The sequence below is a fragment of the Lagopus muta genome, chromosome Z (genome assembly GCF_023343835.1).
Source record: "Lagopus muta isolate bLagMut1 chromosome Z, bLagMut1 primary, whole genome shotgun sequence".
Taxonomy (NCBI): Eukaryota; Metazoa; Chordata; class Aves; order Galliformes; family Phasianidae; genus Lagopus; species Lagopus muta.
Window position 1 is genome coordinate 44,739,003 of NC_064472.1, and position 15,473 is coordinate 44,754,475.

The 15,473-nt window shown below is 39.1% G+C and overlaps 1 protein-coding gene across 6 annotated transcripts in view; it reads left to right on the forward strand.

Annotated features, from left to right (window-relative positions):
• Positions 1-15,473, forward strand: part of LOC125687087 (leucyl and cystinyl aminopeptidase) — a 56,674-nt gene that overhangs the window by 12,560 nt on the left and 28,641 nt on the right. For 3 of the 6 annotated variants that reach the window (XM_048931865.1, XM_048931866.1, XM_048931867.1), the window contains 2 exons: positions 9,626-10,466; positions 13,540-13,678. In XM_048931865.1, coding sequence (XP_048787822.1) covers positions 9,626-10,466; positions 13,540-13,678 — 980 coding nt within the window. Of the gene's footprint in view, positions 1-4,400; positions 7,033-7,315; positions 7,565-9,625; positions 10,467-13,539; positions 13,679-15,473 lie in introns of those variants that run through there. The other 3 variants (XM_048931863.1, XM_048931864.1, XM_048931868.1) reach the window with 3 other exon arrangements.

Here is a 15,473-nt window from a genome sequence, read left to right on the forward strand (position 1 = left end):
GCTGACTGTTGTAAGTATATGTTTTCTCTCTGTGGATAGGTGCTGATTTTAATTTACATGAATGACATTGTGTGCTTTCCTGTTTTAATAGCTGTAAATAATTGCTCCACATAGCATTAAATTATAATTTCTTGCTCAAGAGGAATTTAAATGTGTGTAACAGATACTTAGAAGAGAGTAAAACTTCAGTCAGAATATGATGTTTGTTGTTATCAGCTGAACAAGCTGGTTTGGAAAGATCAATTGAGTTTTCTCGTCTTTTTTTTTTTTTTCTTTAAACGACAAAACATAATATATATATTTAACAGAGCAATTGGAGACAGCTCAAAGTGAAGCTGTGCAGGAATTAGTTTACATTTTGGGAGGAAGAACTAAACTGATGTGATCGGAAGCAATGATCATAAACTGAGATGTGGCAGTTTAAAGCAAATTTTAGAGGTTTTACTTCCTGAGAGTAAAGGTGCATTCACTACACCACCGTTAAGGTCTGATGATATCTTTGTTAGATCAGTGTTACAAGCTTGAGGCTATTTTATTTTTACTTGTGATCGGTAATATGAAATTCATTTGTAGTTGTCAAGGGAGAGATCTCTTTGAAACTGGAATTGTAGAAGCAACCAAGATTACATCTGTGTTACAATCAAATAATACGGTGTATATGACTTCATTTTTCTTTTATAAAAAAATTACTGTAAGTTAAAATAGACTGCTGTGTTCCCTGGGAAACCTCTGTTTTTAAGAAGTGTTGCTTTGTTGAATTGTATCTCTTCTTATACCTGAGTGATACTTATCCACTAGAAGAAGTAATGTAATGCAGTATTCAAGTGACCTTAAGTACCATCCCTTCAGTGTGCAATGCTGAGAAAAAGAACAGAAAATAAGTGACTTAACATTTTTGCTCGTGCACCACTCCAGCAGTGAAGATTATAGTGTATTTTAAAGAGCAAATTTCATAACAAAGGTTTTGGCTTATTATGTGTTTCTGGGCACCTGTTACTATGTACACACAAGGTTTTTTGGATGTCTTCAGTCTAGGAAGTTAGACTTGTCATCTATAGAATGCGTGCTGCTTATCACTGCGTAGAGCAATTTGGTAAGTTTCAAGACTAGGAATTTCCTGAGATGAGGAATTCACCTTTATGCAGACTGTCTAGTTCCCCTTTATTCTGTGGTTGGGGGTGAATCCTGAAATACCTCTGCTTGCCCTGAACTACCAAAGAAAGAGGTTTCCATTAGGATTTTGCAGAGTTTTCCCATACAGTGTGATTGTTGCTTGAGAACTGCAGGAGTTATACCAGTGCTGCTGTGTCCCAGAGCTATGTCTGCACCACACTAGGAATAGCAGCAGGGATTCTTTGCTTACTGTGCTGCAAATCAGTTGTCTGTGGGCCAAACTTAAGAAATCTTGTACAGCTTTTGTTGGGTGATATTTTATAAGCACAATGAAGCATTTTTTTAAAAATGCATGGTTAAAGTAAATATTCTTTTCAGTTAAAGTTTTTTTTTATTTCTTCCTCTGGAGCCAATCAAGAGGCTGCAGTTTTGTTCCGCATGTAAACACAGGCACATTAATCATGTTAATACAACTGAATTTTTGCTTCCTGGGTATATTTGGCTGATCAAGACTATAAGCATTAAGTGTATGCATTATAGAATTGTGTAGAAAATATTGAATGCCTGCTTCTGGAACATTGGTGATGAATTGCATTTGTCACAGTATTCACTGAAAGCTCTGGCAAAATTGAAACTCCACTGTGTCAGACACATGTAAGAAGCAATAGAGTCACAGGGGGTAATTGGCTCACAGCTTTGCACTTTGCAAAGTGCGCCATATGCTCAGGAGAGGGTAGGCAAAAACCAGAAACACTGAGGAAAGAAGCTGTGTTCCGAACTAGAAGATATGTATGCTGTTTTCCTCTGGAATAATTTTCTTTGTAGTGTTGGGAGTGCTGGTGTGATTTGTGTTTAGGATGATGACGACAGTGATATTTTAGTTGTTGCAGAGAGCACTTTTCTCAAGGACATTTCAGCTTCTTGTTCTGCCCTGCCAGCAAGGAGCGTGGGAGGGCACCAGGAACTGTGAGGGGGTGGAGACAGGAGAGCTGGGCAAAGGGATGTTTTGTACTTGATGGTGTTGTGAAAAAGAAATAAAGGAAATAAAAAAGGAAATAAAAGAAATAAACGGGGGGTAGTTGGGGTGACGTGGAGGGGCACAGCTGTTGTTTGGAGACACACTGGGTGTTGATTGGTAAGTGGTGACTGCATCGTGCATCACTTGTTTTGTAAATACATACATGGGTGTATATATATATATATATATATATATATATGTATATATATACATATGTGTATATATATATATGTATGTATATGTATATATATTATATATACACCTATGAATTTATGTATATATGTTGTGGCTATTATTTTGCTTCCCATTTGGTCTTACTAATCTTCATCTGAATTCACACATTTTACTTTATTTTGCTTTCTCAATTTTTCTCCCCCATCCTGCTGGGGAATCAGTGAGCAAGTGGACGTATAGTGCTGACCTGTTGCTGGGTTAAACCACAGTAATACAGAAGGGAGATCAGAGTCCTTCACTGGCATCCTTTCTATTAGGCCTTGCTGCCCTGCCTAGCTGTTGCAATTCTTGGAAGCTCTGCAAATGTAGAGCTTGTGAGAGAGAGAAGATGGAAAAAAGTTTCTGGTGAAATTTAATATTTTTATTTGCTATGACATTACAGTATCAGTTTTTATACTTGTTCAAATTTTTGCATTTGCAAGTGTTTTAATTACTAGAAAGATCTCTGCAACAGAGTGTTCGTTATTATATGTATGTATTGCATTTAGGTAGCTCCAAAAGTAATGCCTCCTATTTATTTCCGTGGAAACTATGACAGATACAAAGAGTACAAACTTTGATAGAGCAAATTCTCAGGTGATTCTTTTGTTTCATCTGCACTTCCACATCAGACACCACTCTGTCACACAGCAACAACATGTAATGGGATACTGTGGGAAGCTTCCACCTCTACTGATATACCACCAACATCCACCTCTGATGGCATAGGCTAACAACATGTAATAGGAGGAATTACTTTTGAAGCATTCCTTGTGTGTTAATTATATTACAAACAACAGAATCTAAAACCTACAGAGGCCTATTTAAAGAAAAAAATAATAGCCTGCAGTTAATCCAAGGACTCAGTGTAGACCTTCAGTTATTTCTGAAGGACTTCAAAGTCTTCGGCCTCGATAGCAACAAGCTAAGGTGACATAGCAGAGGCAGAGCTGAGAGCTAGAGGAGAAGATTTAGAAGTAAAGGGATCCTCTGCTTAGAAACTAGTGTAAGGCAAGAACTAGTTCAGAGTGCTTGGCCAACCCAGGCTCCTAGTTGAGGAAAGACAAGTTATTTTCTCTGTCTACTGTTGTCAGGAATAGGTGCACAGTCCTTGTGGTAAATCTGCCAATCTCAGTACTTGGAGGAGTGGGGCAAACCTAGAATGGGGTCATGTTTTCAGTCATTTCATCTTAAGCTGGCAAGCAGAAAAGGAGGTAGGTGATGAACTCATTAGGTCCTCAGTGTGCAGGTGAATTGATAGACTCCACCCATTCCTTCTCTCTGTCTATAGAACATCCCTAAGGGGGAAAGTCCTGTGTTTTGTTGATGAGGCTTGCTGTTTTGTCTGCTAATAAAAGTTCAGCACTTCAAAACTTGGATGTAAAAGTTAAGTGAATCATTGTGGCCCTGGATAAATAACCCCTCTGTTGGATGCTGGTAGCTGATCCTGGGGTCGTTCCTTACACAGAATTATTATTTGATGTAGTGTCAGTGTCAGCTTTATAAGTACTGCATTTCAGTTTCTGTTACGTAATTTGAGTTGTGATGGTGAAGGTGTTATAATGAACACTGTGTTCCTCCTTGTTTTCCAGAAATCTCATGGAGAGGATTTCATTTGGGTTACATTGTTTTAATCAATAATGGACTAACTAGTTTGTGATTATAAATTTCTTGATTTTTCTTGGTACTAGCACAGCTGAAAATGCTGGCACTCCAGTTTTCTCTGTCAAAATATTGCTAGGAAAGTGAAAGACATCGAATATTAAATGCATGGTGTACCAAATTTTCTATTCTATACCAAATGTATCTATCCTATTTTGCTAATTCATGGAACGTTTCTCTGTAAAATACATGTTTTTTTAGTGTCTTCTGCCCTGAGGACGGAGGTGTGTTTTTACTTCTGCGTAAAGTGCCTTACATTCAGCCACAGAGCAAGTCTTTTGATTGCAGTGTTTCTTGGTTCCCTGGAGGAACCTGATGGGACATGTTGATTGATTCCTGTTTGCTGTTTCTGCACAGCACTGTCTCTGCACCCTCTCTCCTGTTACTTAAAATGTATCTGAAATGGTTTACCTTCTATGGGTGTTAACTTCTACTCCAGCTGCTAAACATGCTTTGCACAGAGCCATTGCTTTGGCTGTGGGTTTTGCCACGCCTGCTGGTTGGTCTGCAACAACATGCTACCTGCTTCTTTGGCTGCCAGGTTCTTCAGGATGATGGGAAGTTTCCTAGGCTTATCTCTGTGATAGGAGTTTGGTTTCTGCAAAGTGCCGACACCTGCTTGTTGATTGAAGATGATTATGAGCTGAACTGTCTCAAAAAGCAGTGACAGTTGTTCTGACTGTGCCATTAGGGATCCTTGGATTTAGGGATTGTTTTTTATTTATTTTTTTTTAGCAGTACTTAATGAAGATACAGAAAACTAAAAAAAGAAAAAAATGCCACAAGACATTTTCTGAGTATATTTTAAAAGAGAATTAATCTGGGGGAATAAACCACTTAAACTTAAGAGTTTAGATTATTGAGGTTTCAGTTCTGAGCTAGACACAAGGCCTGATAATAAAGAAGTTACTGGTTTTTCTTTTTGTTTGTTTGTTTTGTTGTTGTTGTTTTTTTAAGGGAGAAATACACACTTCTCGCATTATAAATATGTATCGATAGTGCTGTTTGAAGATTGTGACTTTTAAAATTACAGGAATAATGACTTTTCATTTTCCACAGGATTGTATTTGTAATGGATTACAAAACCAAAACTTCCTATATCACTGTCACTCATAATTAGATTTGTTATGTGTTGCTGTATGGGGCTTATAAACTGCAGGGGAAAGCTTATGTTCTTCTCTTTAATAGCAGTGGAGCTTTTCCAACAAAATAAATACTTGCAGCAACTGCTGTACAGTTTTATTGTTGCTCCTGATTGTCTCCTTATGGTCAGGAAATCCAAAAGAGCTTTATAACGTAAAGTTACCTTGTAAGTTGAAAGAGTTGCTTATGAAAGGATATAGAAGTAAAGATGTATATCTTGTAGGATTAAGATAAGGGACCTTCTGTTTAGTTTGTTCTGATTAAATAATCTTCTTTGTGTCCTCCAGTCATTGTACTTCTTCTCACCTAGGTGTGAGTACATGATTCTTATTTACGAAGGATGTACTAGTACATGCAGCAGCTTTATTGTTGGCTTGTTATAACTACAGCTGAATTGCTTACCCAAGCATATGTGTATGTACAGGTTGTGATCCTGTCAGTATTGCAATGAGGAGATATGGTTGTGAAAGGTTTTCAGGTACCTAAAACTTTTAGTTCCAAAACTAAAAAACTTTTGAAAACAGTCATTTTAGAAAAAATACTTGCATTCCTTCATCTCTACAGTGTCAGAGGACTGGCTTTCTGGCTTTCTTTAATCTGTCACATTTAATTTTAAAGTTGCATCTATTCTCAGAATTGCTTCTAAACCATAAATATTCGTCTTGTTTTCTCTTACAAGTGATACAGATCATGTACTGGGAAAGATGGTAACAACCTCTACTTTGCATGTTACAGATCTGCAGAAAAGTCTTGTAAACTCAGTTTTTCCTGCCTGTGTTTAGGCTTCCAGCTGTGATGAGGGTGACTATGAAAGCAGGTTGAGTGTTGTTTCATTAGTGCTAACTAGGGAGCTGCATTAGGCCCAGTCCCGTGGCTTTTTTTAACCTCCTTGTTTGCTCTCACACTAAACTTGTGTTTGGTAAAGCTTACCTGCAGCTTGCAAATCACCATGTCTGAAGACAGAAATTTATGGTGCATTTCAGCAACTCAGGTCAGTGCTTCCTTAGCTGTGAACTAAGAGTGATCACATTGCCCATGGTGCATCGGCAGCCTCTGGTGTGGAAGCAGTAGTTTGCTGCAGTAGGTTTCTTCGGTCTGCTTCTTATTCCTTATGGCTTGTAGAATTTTTGTTCTTCTGGTGGGCCTTTTAGTAGCTCATGAGTTTAAAAGGAAAGATGAATGATAACTCACACTGTTTTGTTATAAATCCAAGTGAACCAGAATTCAGGGTTTTACTGAGCATGAGTGGCATGTTTGCCATGGTTCCTCTTCAAAAAAGCAGCCTGACTTGTATGCTCCTGTGAATGTGTATGTCAGCATAAGTAACTCTGGTAACCTTCTGATATTCTGATATTTTGTTTGCATGCTTTCAAGTAGAGATCAGTAGTCTGCCTACTTCATCACAGCTCTCATCTCATAGCCTGTGATCAAACTGATAGTTCAGTGCAACATTTTTCATCACTGCTTATTGTTCATCACAACATCCAGGCTTTGATCTGAATTTTTGCAAAAAAAATCAATTGAAACTGGGTTTACTATTGTTTTTCATAGAAATTATCTTAGCTGTTGAAACTGTGAATTGCCTTGCTTTTCTAGTTTTTCTTAATTTCTCATTCAGATTTTTCATTTTTTTCAAGGTTTGCTAGTGCTTGCATGCAACTTTGAAAATATTAAGGTAGTTGGCATTAGAGGGAAACTGTTGGAAAATAAGCTCTTCAAAAAGCAGAGCTGATGAGGCCAACTCTTTGCCAGAAGTTCTTTATCTTTCTCCTCCTTCCCTCTGCAGTGCCTCCCCTGTCCTCTACTTCTCTAGATTGGCATGTGCCAAGGCTGAGGTTGGAGCAGTGCTCTGAGTGGCTGCTACCTTTGGGAGTGGTTAAGATGTGAGTCCTAATACTTGCCTTTTGTATACAGCAGATATTAATTTGGGTGTCTTCTGATAGCAGCTGGCTGTTTTGGGACGGGGTTGGGTTGGTACTCAGAGGAATTTGGTTATCCTTCAGTCTCTTTTCAAATTTGGTTGAAGATAGCCAGTGGATTCAAAAAGCAACAAGAAACTCTGCTAGAAGTAGATTGTGGAAGAATTCTGAAAGAGCTTCTGTTGCACAATACTCTTCTGTCCGCATTTTCTTCTCCACAAATATGTCTGCATGTTCTCTCTTGCAGCCTAGCTTTCTGTTCTCTGTGCTCTGTGAGTACACAGACTTCAGCACAGAAACAATGGTGTTGGACCACTGAAGTGAACTGAGATGTTGAAGGCTTGAACATTAGCACTCTAATGAGAAGTACCATGAGATATTTTGCCTAGAGGCTAGAGCAGATTACCTCCTGAGTTCACTTCCAAAATATCCTGTGCCGTTATGATCTTATTCATAGACAACACAGCACATTTACACTGGGACATACTATGGGCAGGTATGTGTGAACTCGGGCAAACTTCCTGCTTTCATCCGTCTCCATATTGTTTGTTCGATTGACCAGTACACCTTTCTCTTACTGATTTACATGAGTTAGTATTTTCCCCCCAACAGCCCTAGCCCCCCTCAGTTTTTCTTTAAGGCCTTGGCAGTCCATTTCTGAAGGTGTTATTTATTTTGAAGGTATCTGAATAGTTTGTCAGTTTAATTCTGAAAGAAGTGGCAGAAAACCATGAAGAGTCACAAAAGAATCACCTCTCCTATGAAGATAGGCTTAAAGATTTGGGGTTGTTCATCCTGCAGAGCAGAAGGCTCAGGGGAGACTTCATTGCAGTCTCCCAGTGATAAAAGAGTGTTAAAAGAAAGTGAGAGACATTTTACCAGCACTTGCAGTGTCAGAACAAGGGATAATGGTTTTAAGCTGTAAGAGGATAGATTGAGATTGGATAGTAAGGAGAAATTTTTTACTCTGAGTGTGGTGAAGCACTGACGCAGGCTGCCCAGAAAAGCTGTGAATGCCCCATTCCTGGAAGCATTCAAGACCAAGTTGAATGGGGCCCTGGGTATCCTGAGCTGGTGGGTGGTAGCCCTACCCATAGTAAATTCCCTTCCAAATCTAGCTGTTCTGTTCTTAACTGCAAATATTGAACAGGACCTTAGCAGTATACATCAAATCTGTAATGTATTGCAGCTACGCTGATATTTTGGCTATATGTAGATCAGCAATTCTTGACAGAAAATAATAGAAGTAAACCTACTTTTTAATATGTTTATAGATTCAAGCATCTTTCTCATTCTGAAAGCAAGATGGAGGATGGAGATGTGATCATTATTCAACTAGCAGTAGACCTTCATATGTGAAGCCTTGCAGTTCGACAGTTTTCTTAGTCTCTGAGGCTGTGAAAGGGGACTAACTCATACTGACTAGATTGCAAGGGCCTGAAGATTACTGAGATTTTTTTGGATATCCTGTATGAGAAATCTCTGTACAGATGTTTTTCCCAGTTTAATTGTTTTGATCTTCAGACAGCTCTGTGGTGCCCTAAGAAAGACAGGCAACTTCATTCTATGTTGCAATGTTCTAGATGAAACACATTACGAAAAAAACCCTCCTTGCCAATACAGCAATTTTTGTGTCTCTGTGTCCAATAACCTGTATGTGCTTCTTGCCATCAGTGTTTCTAACTTCACCACTTTCACAGGGTGGCTTAACTGAAAGATAACTTTTTATATGACGTTATTTTTTACAGACACAATCAAAAGTTTGCTTAAAATAAAACTACATGTGGAATATGAGGGAATCTGTTAAACTTGAAATCAGTTTGAATTTTTGGTTTGTATTTTGTGATCTGGTTAAGTCTTATGGAAAAAAATTATGGATGCTGTCTTATTGGCTCTGACTTAACTTCTTACCTGCCCGGACAGTTTCAAGGGTTGCATAAGCTAGATGTTAAATGATCAATTTGAACAGTTGTCTTCTCATTGCCATGTAAGAAATTGAGCGGTTTTTTTATGTGTGTATAAAAAATTAATTCTGAAAATGTAAAATGTATATTTTGTTCATGTAGCTGCTAATATGTCAGCAAGTCTTCTCCTCTAACAGGAACTCTGGAACTAGAATCTTAGAAACACCATTAGAACTGTTCTGGTTGCCTGTTCTTCTCCCTGCAACATAGAGACTATTCCATAATTCCTAATTTAGCTGAATACAGGGAGAATTATTTGGGTAGACATAACACAACTGAGGCAATGATATCAGTGAGCTGGAAGTACAGTTCAGTGATGTAGCTGATTCCCAGTAATGATACAAGATACAACTGAGTATGCACAACAGAAGCATCTTCTTGAAGTTCAGAAAGGGGCAAGGTACTGAAACAAGAATTGCAGTAGGCAGAAGAACATGGCTATGTTTAGTGGAAACAAATCAGGAAAGTAAAATGATAGAATATGTAGTGAAAGCTTTTCCCATTCTTTACCTCAGTGATCTGTCATTGAAGTATTACGTCTTTAGTTTATGATGTGGCATATTCTTTTTTTTTTTTTTTTTTTTTTTTTTCAGATCAGATTCAGCTACCCAGAAACATGATTGAAAACAGTATGTTTGAGGAAGAGCCTGATGTGGTTGACTTGGCAAAAGAGCCCTGTTTACACCCCCTGGAGCCTGATGAAGTTGAGTATGAACCAAGAAGCTCGCGGCTCTTAGTGCGTGGCCTTGGGGAGCATGAAATGGATGATGATGAAGAGGATTATGAGTCATCAGCTAAACTGCTGGGGATGTCCTTCATTAACAGAAGCTCGGGTCTCCGCAATAACATGTCTGTCTATAGACAAAGTCCAGATGGTTCTTGCTCAGTGCCCTCTATGAGGACCGTGCTGGTTTGCACTGGTGTTCTTGTGATTGCAGTTTCAGTGATAATGGTGATTTATCTTCTTCCCAAATGTACCTTTACCAAAGAAGGCTGCCATAAAAAAAATCGTACTATGGAACTGATATACCCTTTGGCAACCAATGGAAAGCTGTTTCCATGGGCAAAAATAAGACTTCCTTCTGATGTTGTACCCCTGCATTATGATCTCAACTTGCAGCCAAACCTAACTACCCTGAAATTTACAGGCTCTGTGAAAATAGTGGTTAATGTCACCCAAGTAACTAAGAAGATTGTGCTTCACAGCTCAGGACTAAATATCACCAAGGCAACTATTACTTCATCAGGAGGAAGTCAAGAAAAGGCAGTTGAGTTGCTGGAATATCCGTTGCATGATCAGATTGCAGTCATAGCTCCTGAGTCTCTCCTTGCAGGACAGAATTACACAGTCAACTTGGAATATTCATCTAATTTATCAGATACATACTATGGCTTTTACAAAATTTCTTACAAGGATGAGAATTCTAAGCAAAAGTAGGTACCCAAATCCTCCTTTTCTCTTATGTTGCTTTTAGATTGTGCTTTGATAGAATTAATAAGACTAACTCTTTCTGTTGGATGTTTTGTGCAACTGGTTCCTACTGAATAAAATGAAAAATCTATGATGTTGTAAATCTAGAGATTTGTTTCTGAAATATCAGATTTCTTTCTTGTGTTGACACTTCATGAAAAACTGCTCGGGAGATAGATTTTAACAGTGATTAAAATCAGCACTCTGAAAACTGTCTTTCATGGGTGAGTTCATTAAATCAGGGCAGCTTCTTCCTCAGTTCATTGTGGCTCCATACGAGCTCCACATGGCACTCTAGCATGGCTTTTTGTTTGATTTTTAGTTTCTTTCTTTCAAAGTGTACTTGGCTAGTTGACAGGACCACTGTTACGGTGAATGAGTGCTTTTTACCAAGAAGATTAGAGAATGTAGCTGTGCATACCACCCATTTCAAATACTACTTATGCTTATTGTGTACTTAAGACCGTTCATGCCTTTGTTAGCATGATGTAATCCATGCAGGTTTTCTGGAAGCAGAGCAGTATAGGTCAGTTCACTCTGTTGACAGGAAAGTTGTTGTAAAGAACCTATAAAACAGCTGTTAGATAAAATAAAGATATGAAGCCCCTAGCAGCTTATGCTAAAAAATGCCAAGACTTGAAGTTTAAAAAAAGAGAACTTATTTTCACTGACTTCAAATAAAACCTGTTAGCTGTTAATATCTTCTTGAATGAGACTCCTTGAAGACTACAGCAGAAAAGTGTTAAAATTTAGTTAAAATATTTCCAGTGAGATACACATAATATATGTATGCTGCTAATGTTGAATTACTGAAGTCTCTCAGGGATTTCTCATGTTTCATAAATAATAAAATGTCTCAGTGTGAAGATGATTTCATTGGAACATAAGGAATATTTATTTCTTTTTATTTTTTAAATAAATAAAAACAGTGTACTTTCTTTCAGATTCGTCTGGCATTTCTAAGCGCTGACGTTTAAATCAAAGCTTATTTATTTTTTCAGAAGTTTACTTACAATTTGCTGTTCAAACTCCCCTTAGCTAGATCACAGCAGGGCTACGATTTACAGCTAAAATGTACAAGAAAATAGATTGTCTTCAGCAGTTGGATTTTCAAGTACATACAAAACTGTTGCAACTGCAGGAATTGTGAAACATGGCTGAGTTCTTGAACTGGTTGGCATCTGAGGTGAGGGAGAAACTCTCCTCCTCCCTCCTGTGTGTTCCTACTATTCCTCACTTGATGTTCTCTTGGAGACCTTGAAGAGATCAAGAATTTGAAGAATGGAAATGTAGGCAGAAGGGTTACAGACCTGTTTTGAGTTTCCTCCTGTCTGATGAAGATGTTTTTCTGAGGTGCAAATGTAACGTGCTGTCAGTAATTGTCTTAACAAAGCACTGCTCCTGAGCTTGCGCTAGAGCGTAATAGTGTATGTGTGATGTGTGATGATTACAGAGAATAGAATCTGCTGCTTCTTGGGGAAGTGCTGCTGTGCCTGAATCTTAGGGCATGGGAGTAAGAAGTTGAGAGCAGGCATAGAGAGAAGTCTTATGGCAGCAACATGCCTCCTTAGGAAAGGGTAGGTCCACAATCTTGGAGTTGTAGGGAAGAAGAAAACTTAACTCTCAGAATTTGAGGGAAGTTGGTAGAAGGCTTTAAGTAGGAAGAAAAAAAAAACGCAGTTGAAAACACTGTTCTCTCCTCTGTTCAGCTCTGGTAAATGGAAGACACATTGTTGAGGTCTATTTACGCTCTTGTCTGCAGGAAGAGAATTCAATAAGAGATACTCTCTAGTAAAAGTTTTAATTTCTGCAGCTAGTTAATATCAAAATGCTTGAGAACGAACATAGTCCATTGAGAGTTTCTCACATGATAAGACATGTATTACAGACAAGACAGTGCATGAATTTACACAGCATCCAGTAGTCAGGGAAGGGAGCGGGAAGACAGAAGAGCTGTGGGAGTGTCTGGTGGCAAATGCGTAACATTCAGATAGAAGAGCTTCGCTGCAGTCCTGTCTGCTGCTGAGGTTTCAAAACTTTTGTGTAGTGTGCACGATCACTAATTTAATTTTTCAGATTTTTTTATGTTTAATTCACTCTTACTGGAAATTGTCTGACATATTTTGGTAATTATTCTGTAGTTATGTTACTCTGGGTATAGGATAAGAAAACAAAAAACCAACCAAGGAGATTAGTCCTCCAATAAATTTGTGTCTTTGGTTTTAAAGAACTCTCTTCTTCATAATCTCAAGGAAATTATTTGTAGCTGGACTAACCATGTCATGTATAGATTGGAAAGCTTCTTCTATGGCAAACAGGTACAAAGGTTGTGGAGGTGAAAGGTGACAAGGGCCCCTAAGTGAAGGTCAAAAGGCTTCACAGTGACTGAGAATAAGGGGGGTGAAGGGGAATAGTTAGAGATAGTTTATAGAAGCAAGAATGTAGAGCTTGTTAGAAAATAAGGGATGGCACACACTGGGTCTTAGATAGTGAGGGGGATGAAGGCCGTACAGATAAGGTTTGAGAATCAGGGACATTTGGCAAGGAGGTGATTAGATGTCCACAGGGCAAGAAGAAACCGGTTTGGGGGGATGCCCCCCTGAAGGCTCAGAAGTTTATAGCAAGGAAGATGAGGATTCTTCCACGACCACCAGAAGGAGACCATAATGACCCACTACGTATGCGCAAGAGGGGAGGGTCTGTGTGCTAATGAACTGCTGGGGGTGTGTAGTAGGCAATGCAACAGGGTGTAATGAATATGTATCTGAATTCCGGGAAAACTATTGATTATGTATTAGTTCAGCCTATATCTGTAGCATATTTTTTTCCTGACAGTGTGCAAGTTAGGTAGATCTAATCCCCACTGCACCCAGCATGTGTGCACTATTGCATAAACCATACATTCTTTGTAATCTTACGTGGGTTACAGAGTTTGATTCGGCATGTCAGAGGAAAAGTGACAGTGTTCTATCGTAATTAAGTAGCCTTACTCCTTTTCATAATTCTTAATTTGCTTTTCTTTACTCTTTTCACTAGGTGGTTTGCTGCAACTCAGTTTGAGCCTCTTGCTGCAAGGTCTGCTTTTCCATGCTTTGATGAACCAGCACTTAAAGCTACTTTTTCAATCAGAATCAAGAGAGATGAGAAACTTTCCACGCTGTCGAATATGCCAAAGGTACTTTTGTGTGGGAATTTTAGTAGTGCTGTCCTCTAGGTAATCCACTTAAGTGCTTGCATTGTATTTGTTGCATTAAAGTCCAGGGGATTAATTTAAAATTACAGGAACGTACATGTTGGAACTTGAGAAGGTAAACTCCAAACTCTGTGACTTTATATAATAAAAATGTTTCTGTTCCTCAAGGACTTGAACTAAATATCTTTATAAAGCAAAGTAGACTGTTTAACACACTTCATAATGTAGGGATGTGTAGGGACGTACAGAGTGTCACATTGTGTAATGGGTGTAATATTGAGGTGGGCTGTGAACTGGCTGAAGGAGAGAAGGCAGACAGTTGGGATCAGTGAGACAGCTTTTGGGGGCCTGTATCTAGTGGAGTCCCTCAAGGGTTGCTACTTGGATCAGTACTATTCAATATATTCATCACTGGCTTGGATGAGGGAATAAAGTGTACTGTCAGCAAGTTTGCTGATGACACAAAACTGGGAGGAGTGGCTGACACACCAGGAGGCTATGCTGCTATCCAGCATAACTTAGGCTGGAGAGCTGGGGGGGAAGGCAAGGGGCTGGAAATTTAATGAAATATAGAGCCTTGCATCTGGGCAAGAACAACTCCAGATACCAGTATAGGTTGGGAACTGACCTGTTGGAGAGCAGTATAGGGGAAAGGGACCTGGGGGTCCTGGTAGACAGCAGGATGACCATGAGCCAACACTGTCTTTGTGGCCAAGAAGACTGATGGCATCCTGGGATGTATTCGAAGGAGTGTGGTTAGTAGGTTGAGAGAGGTTCTCCTCCCCCTCTACTCAAGAGCTGGTTCTCTTTAGCTTGGAGGAGACTGAGGGGGTGACCTCATTAATGTTTATAAAGATGTAACGGGTGAGCGTCGGGAGGATGGAGCCAGGCTCTTCTCAGTGACATCTAGTGGTAGGACAGGGGCAATGGGTGCAAGCTGGAATGTAGGAGGTTCCACATAAATGAGACAAAGAAAAAACTTCTTCATAGTAAGGGTGACAGAACACTGGAACAGGCTGCCCAGAAAGATTGAGGGGTCTCCTTCTCTGGAGACATACAGAACGTTCCTGTGTGACCTAATCTGGGTGTTCCTGCTCCCTCTCCCACAGGGGGATTGGACTAGATGATCTTTTGAGGTCTCTTCTGATCCCTGACATTCTGTGATTCTGTGACAGCTGGATGGCTATGGGAGCGACCAGTGGGTGATATTGGCAATAGGTGGACAGTTGGACTAAATGAACTTAAAGGTCTTTTCCAACCTTAGTGATTCTGTGATTCTTACTCAGCGTTAAGAAGCTGTTGCAGGAATTTTGTTGTTAACTGAAACAGTCTCAACAGCCCTTAAGATTCCCTTTGAGGTTTCTATGTTTGCTGATATTGCACATTTGCAAAATGTTGGAATGTCTTCATCATAATTTGTGTAACTAGAAACAGTTCTTGTGAAAGATATGCCTAACATGGAAGGATGGGCTTTTGAACCTGAACAAGAGGGAAATAGGCTGTGAACAGATCCTCAGCTCCAGAATTCAAATCAGAATTTGGATCCCTTCAGTTAAAATTTTATATGAGCATATCATTTTACATGAGCATATCTGTATTTTATGGTGATGATTTATGCCACTGAGTGTTTGAAAAAAGCTTTATAGAAGTGTAATTCATTCAGACAGCCCATCAAGACTGACATTACCTAGCATGTCTCAGAATGAAGTTGCCTCTCATCAAAAACATTATCATCATTTATCACTCAGTAGAAACTCATTAATATTGACATTAATCT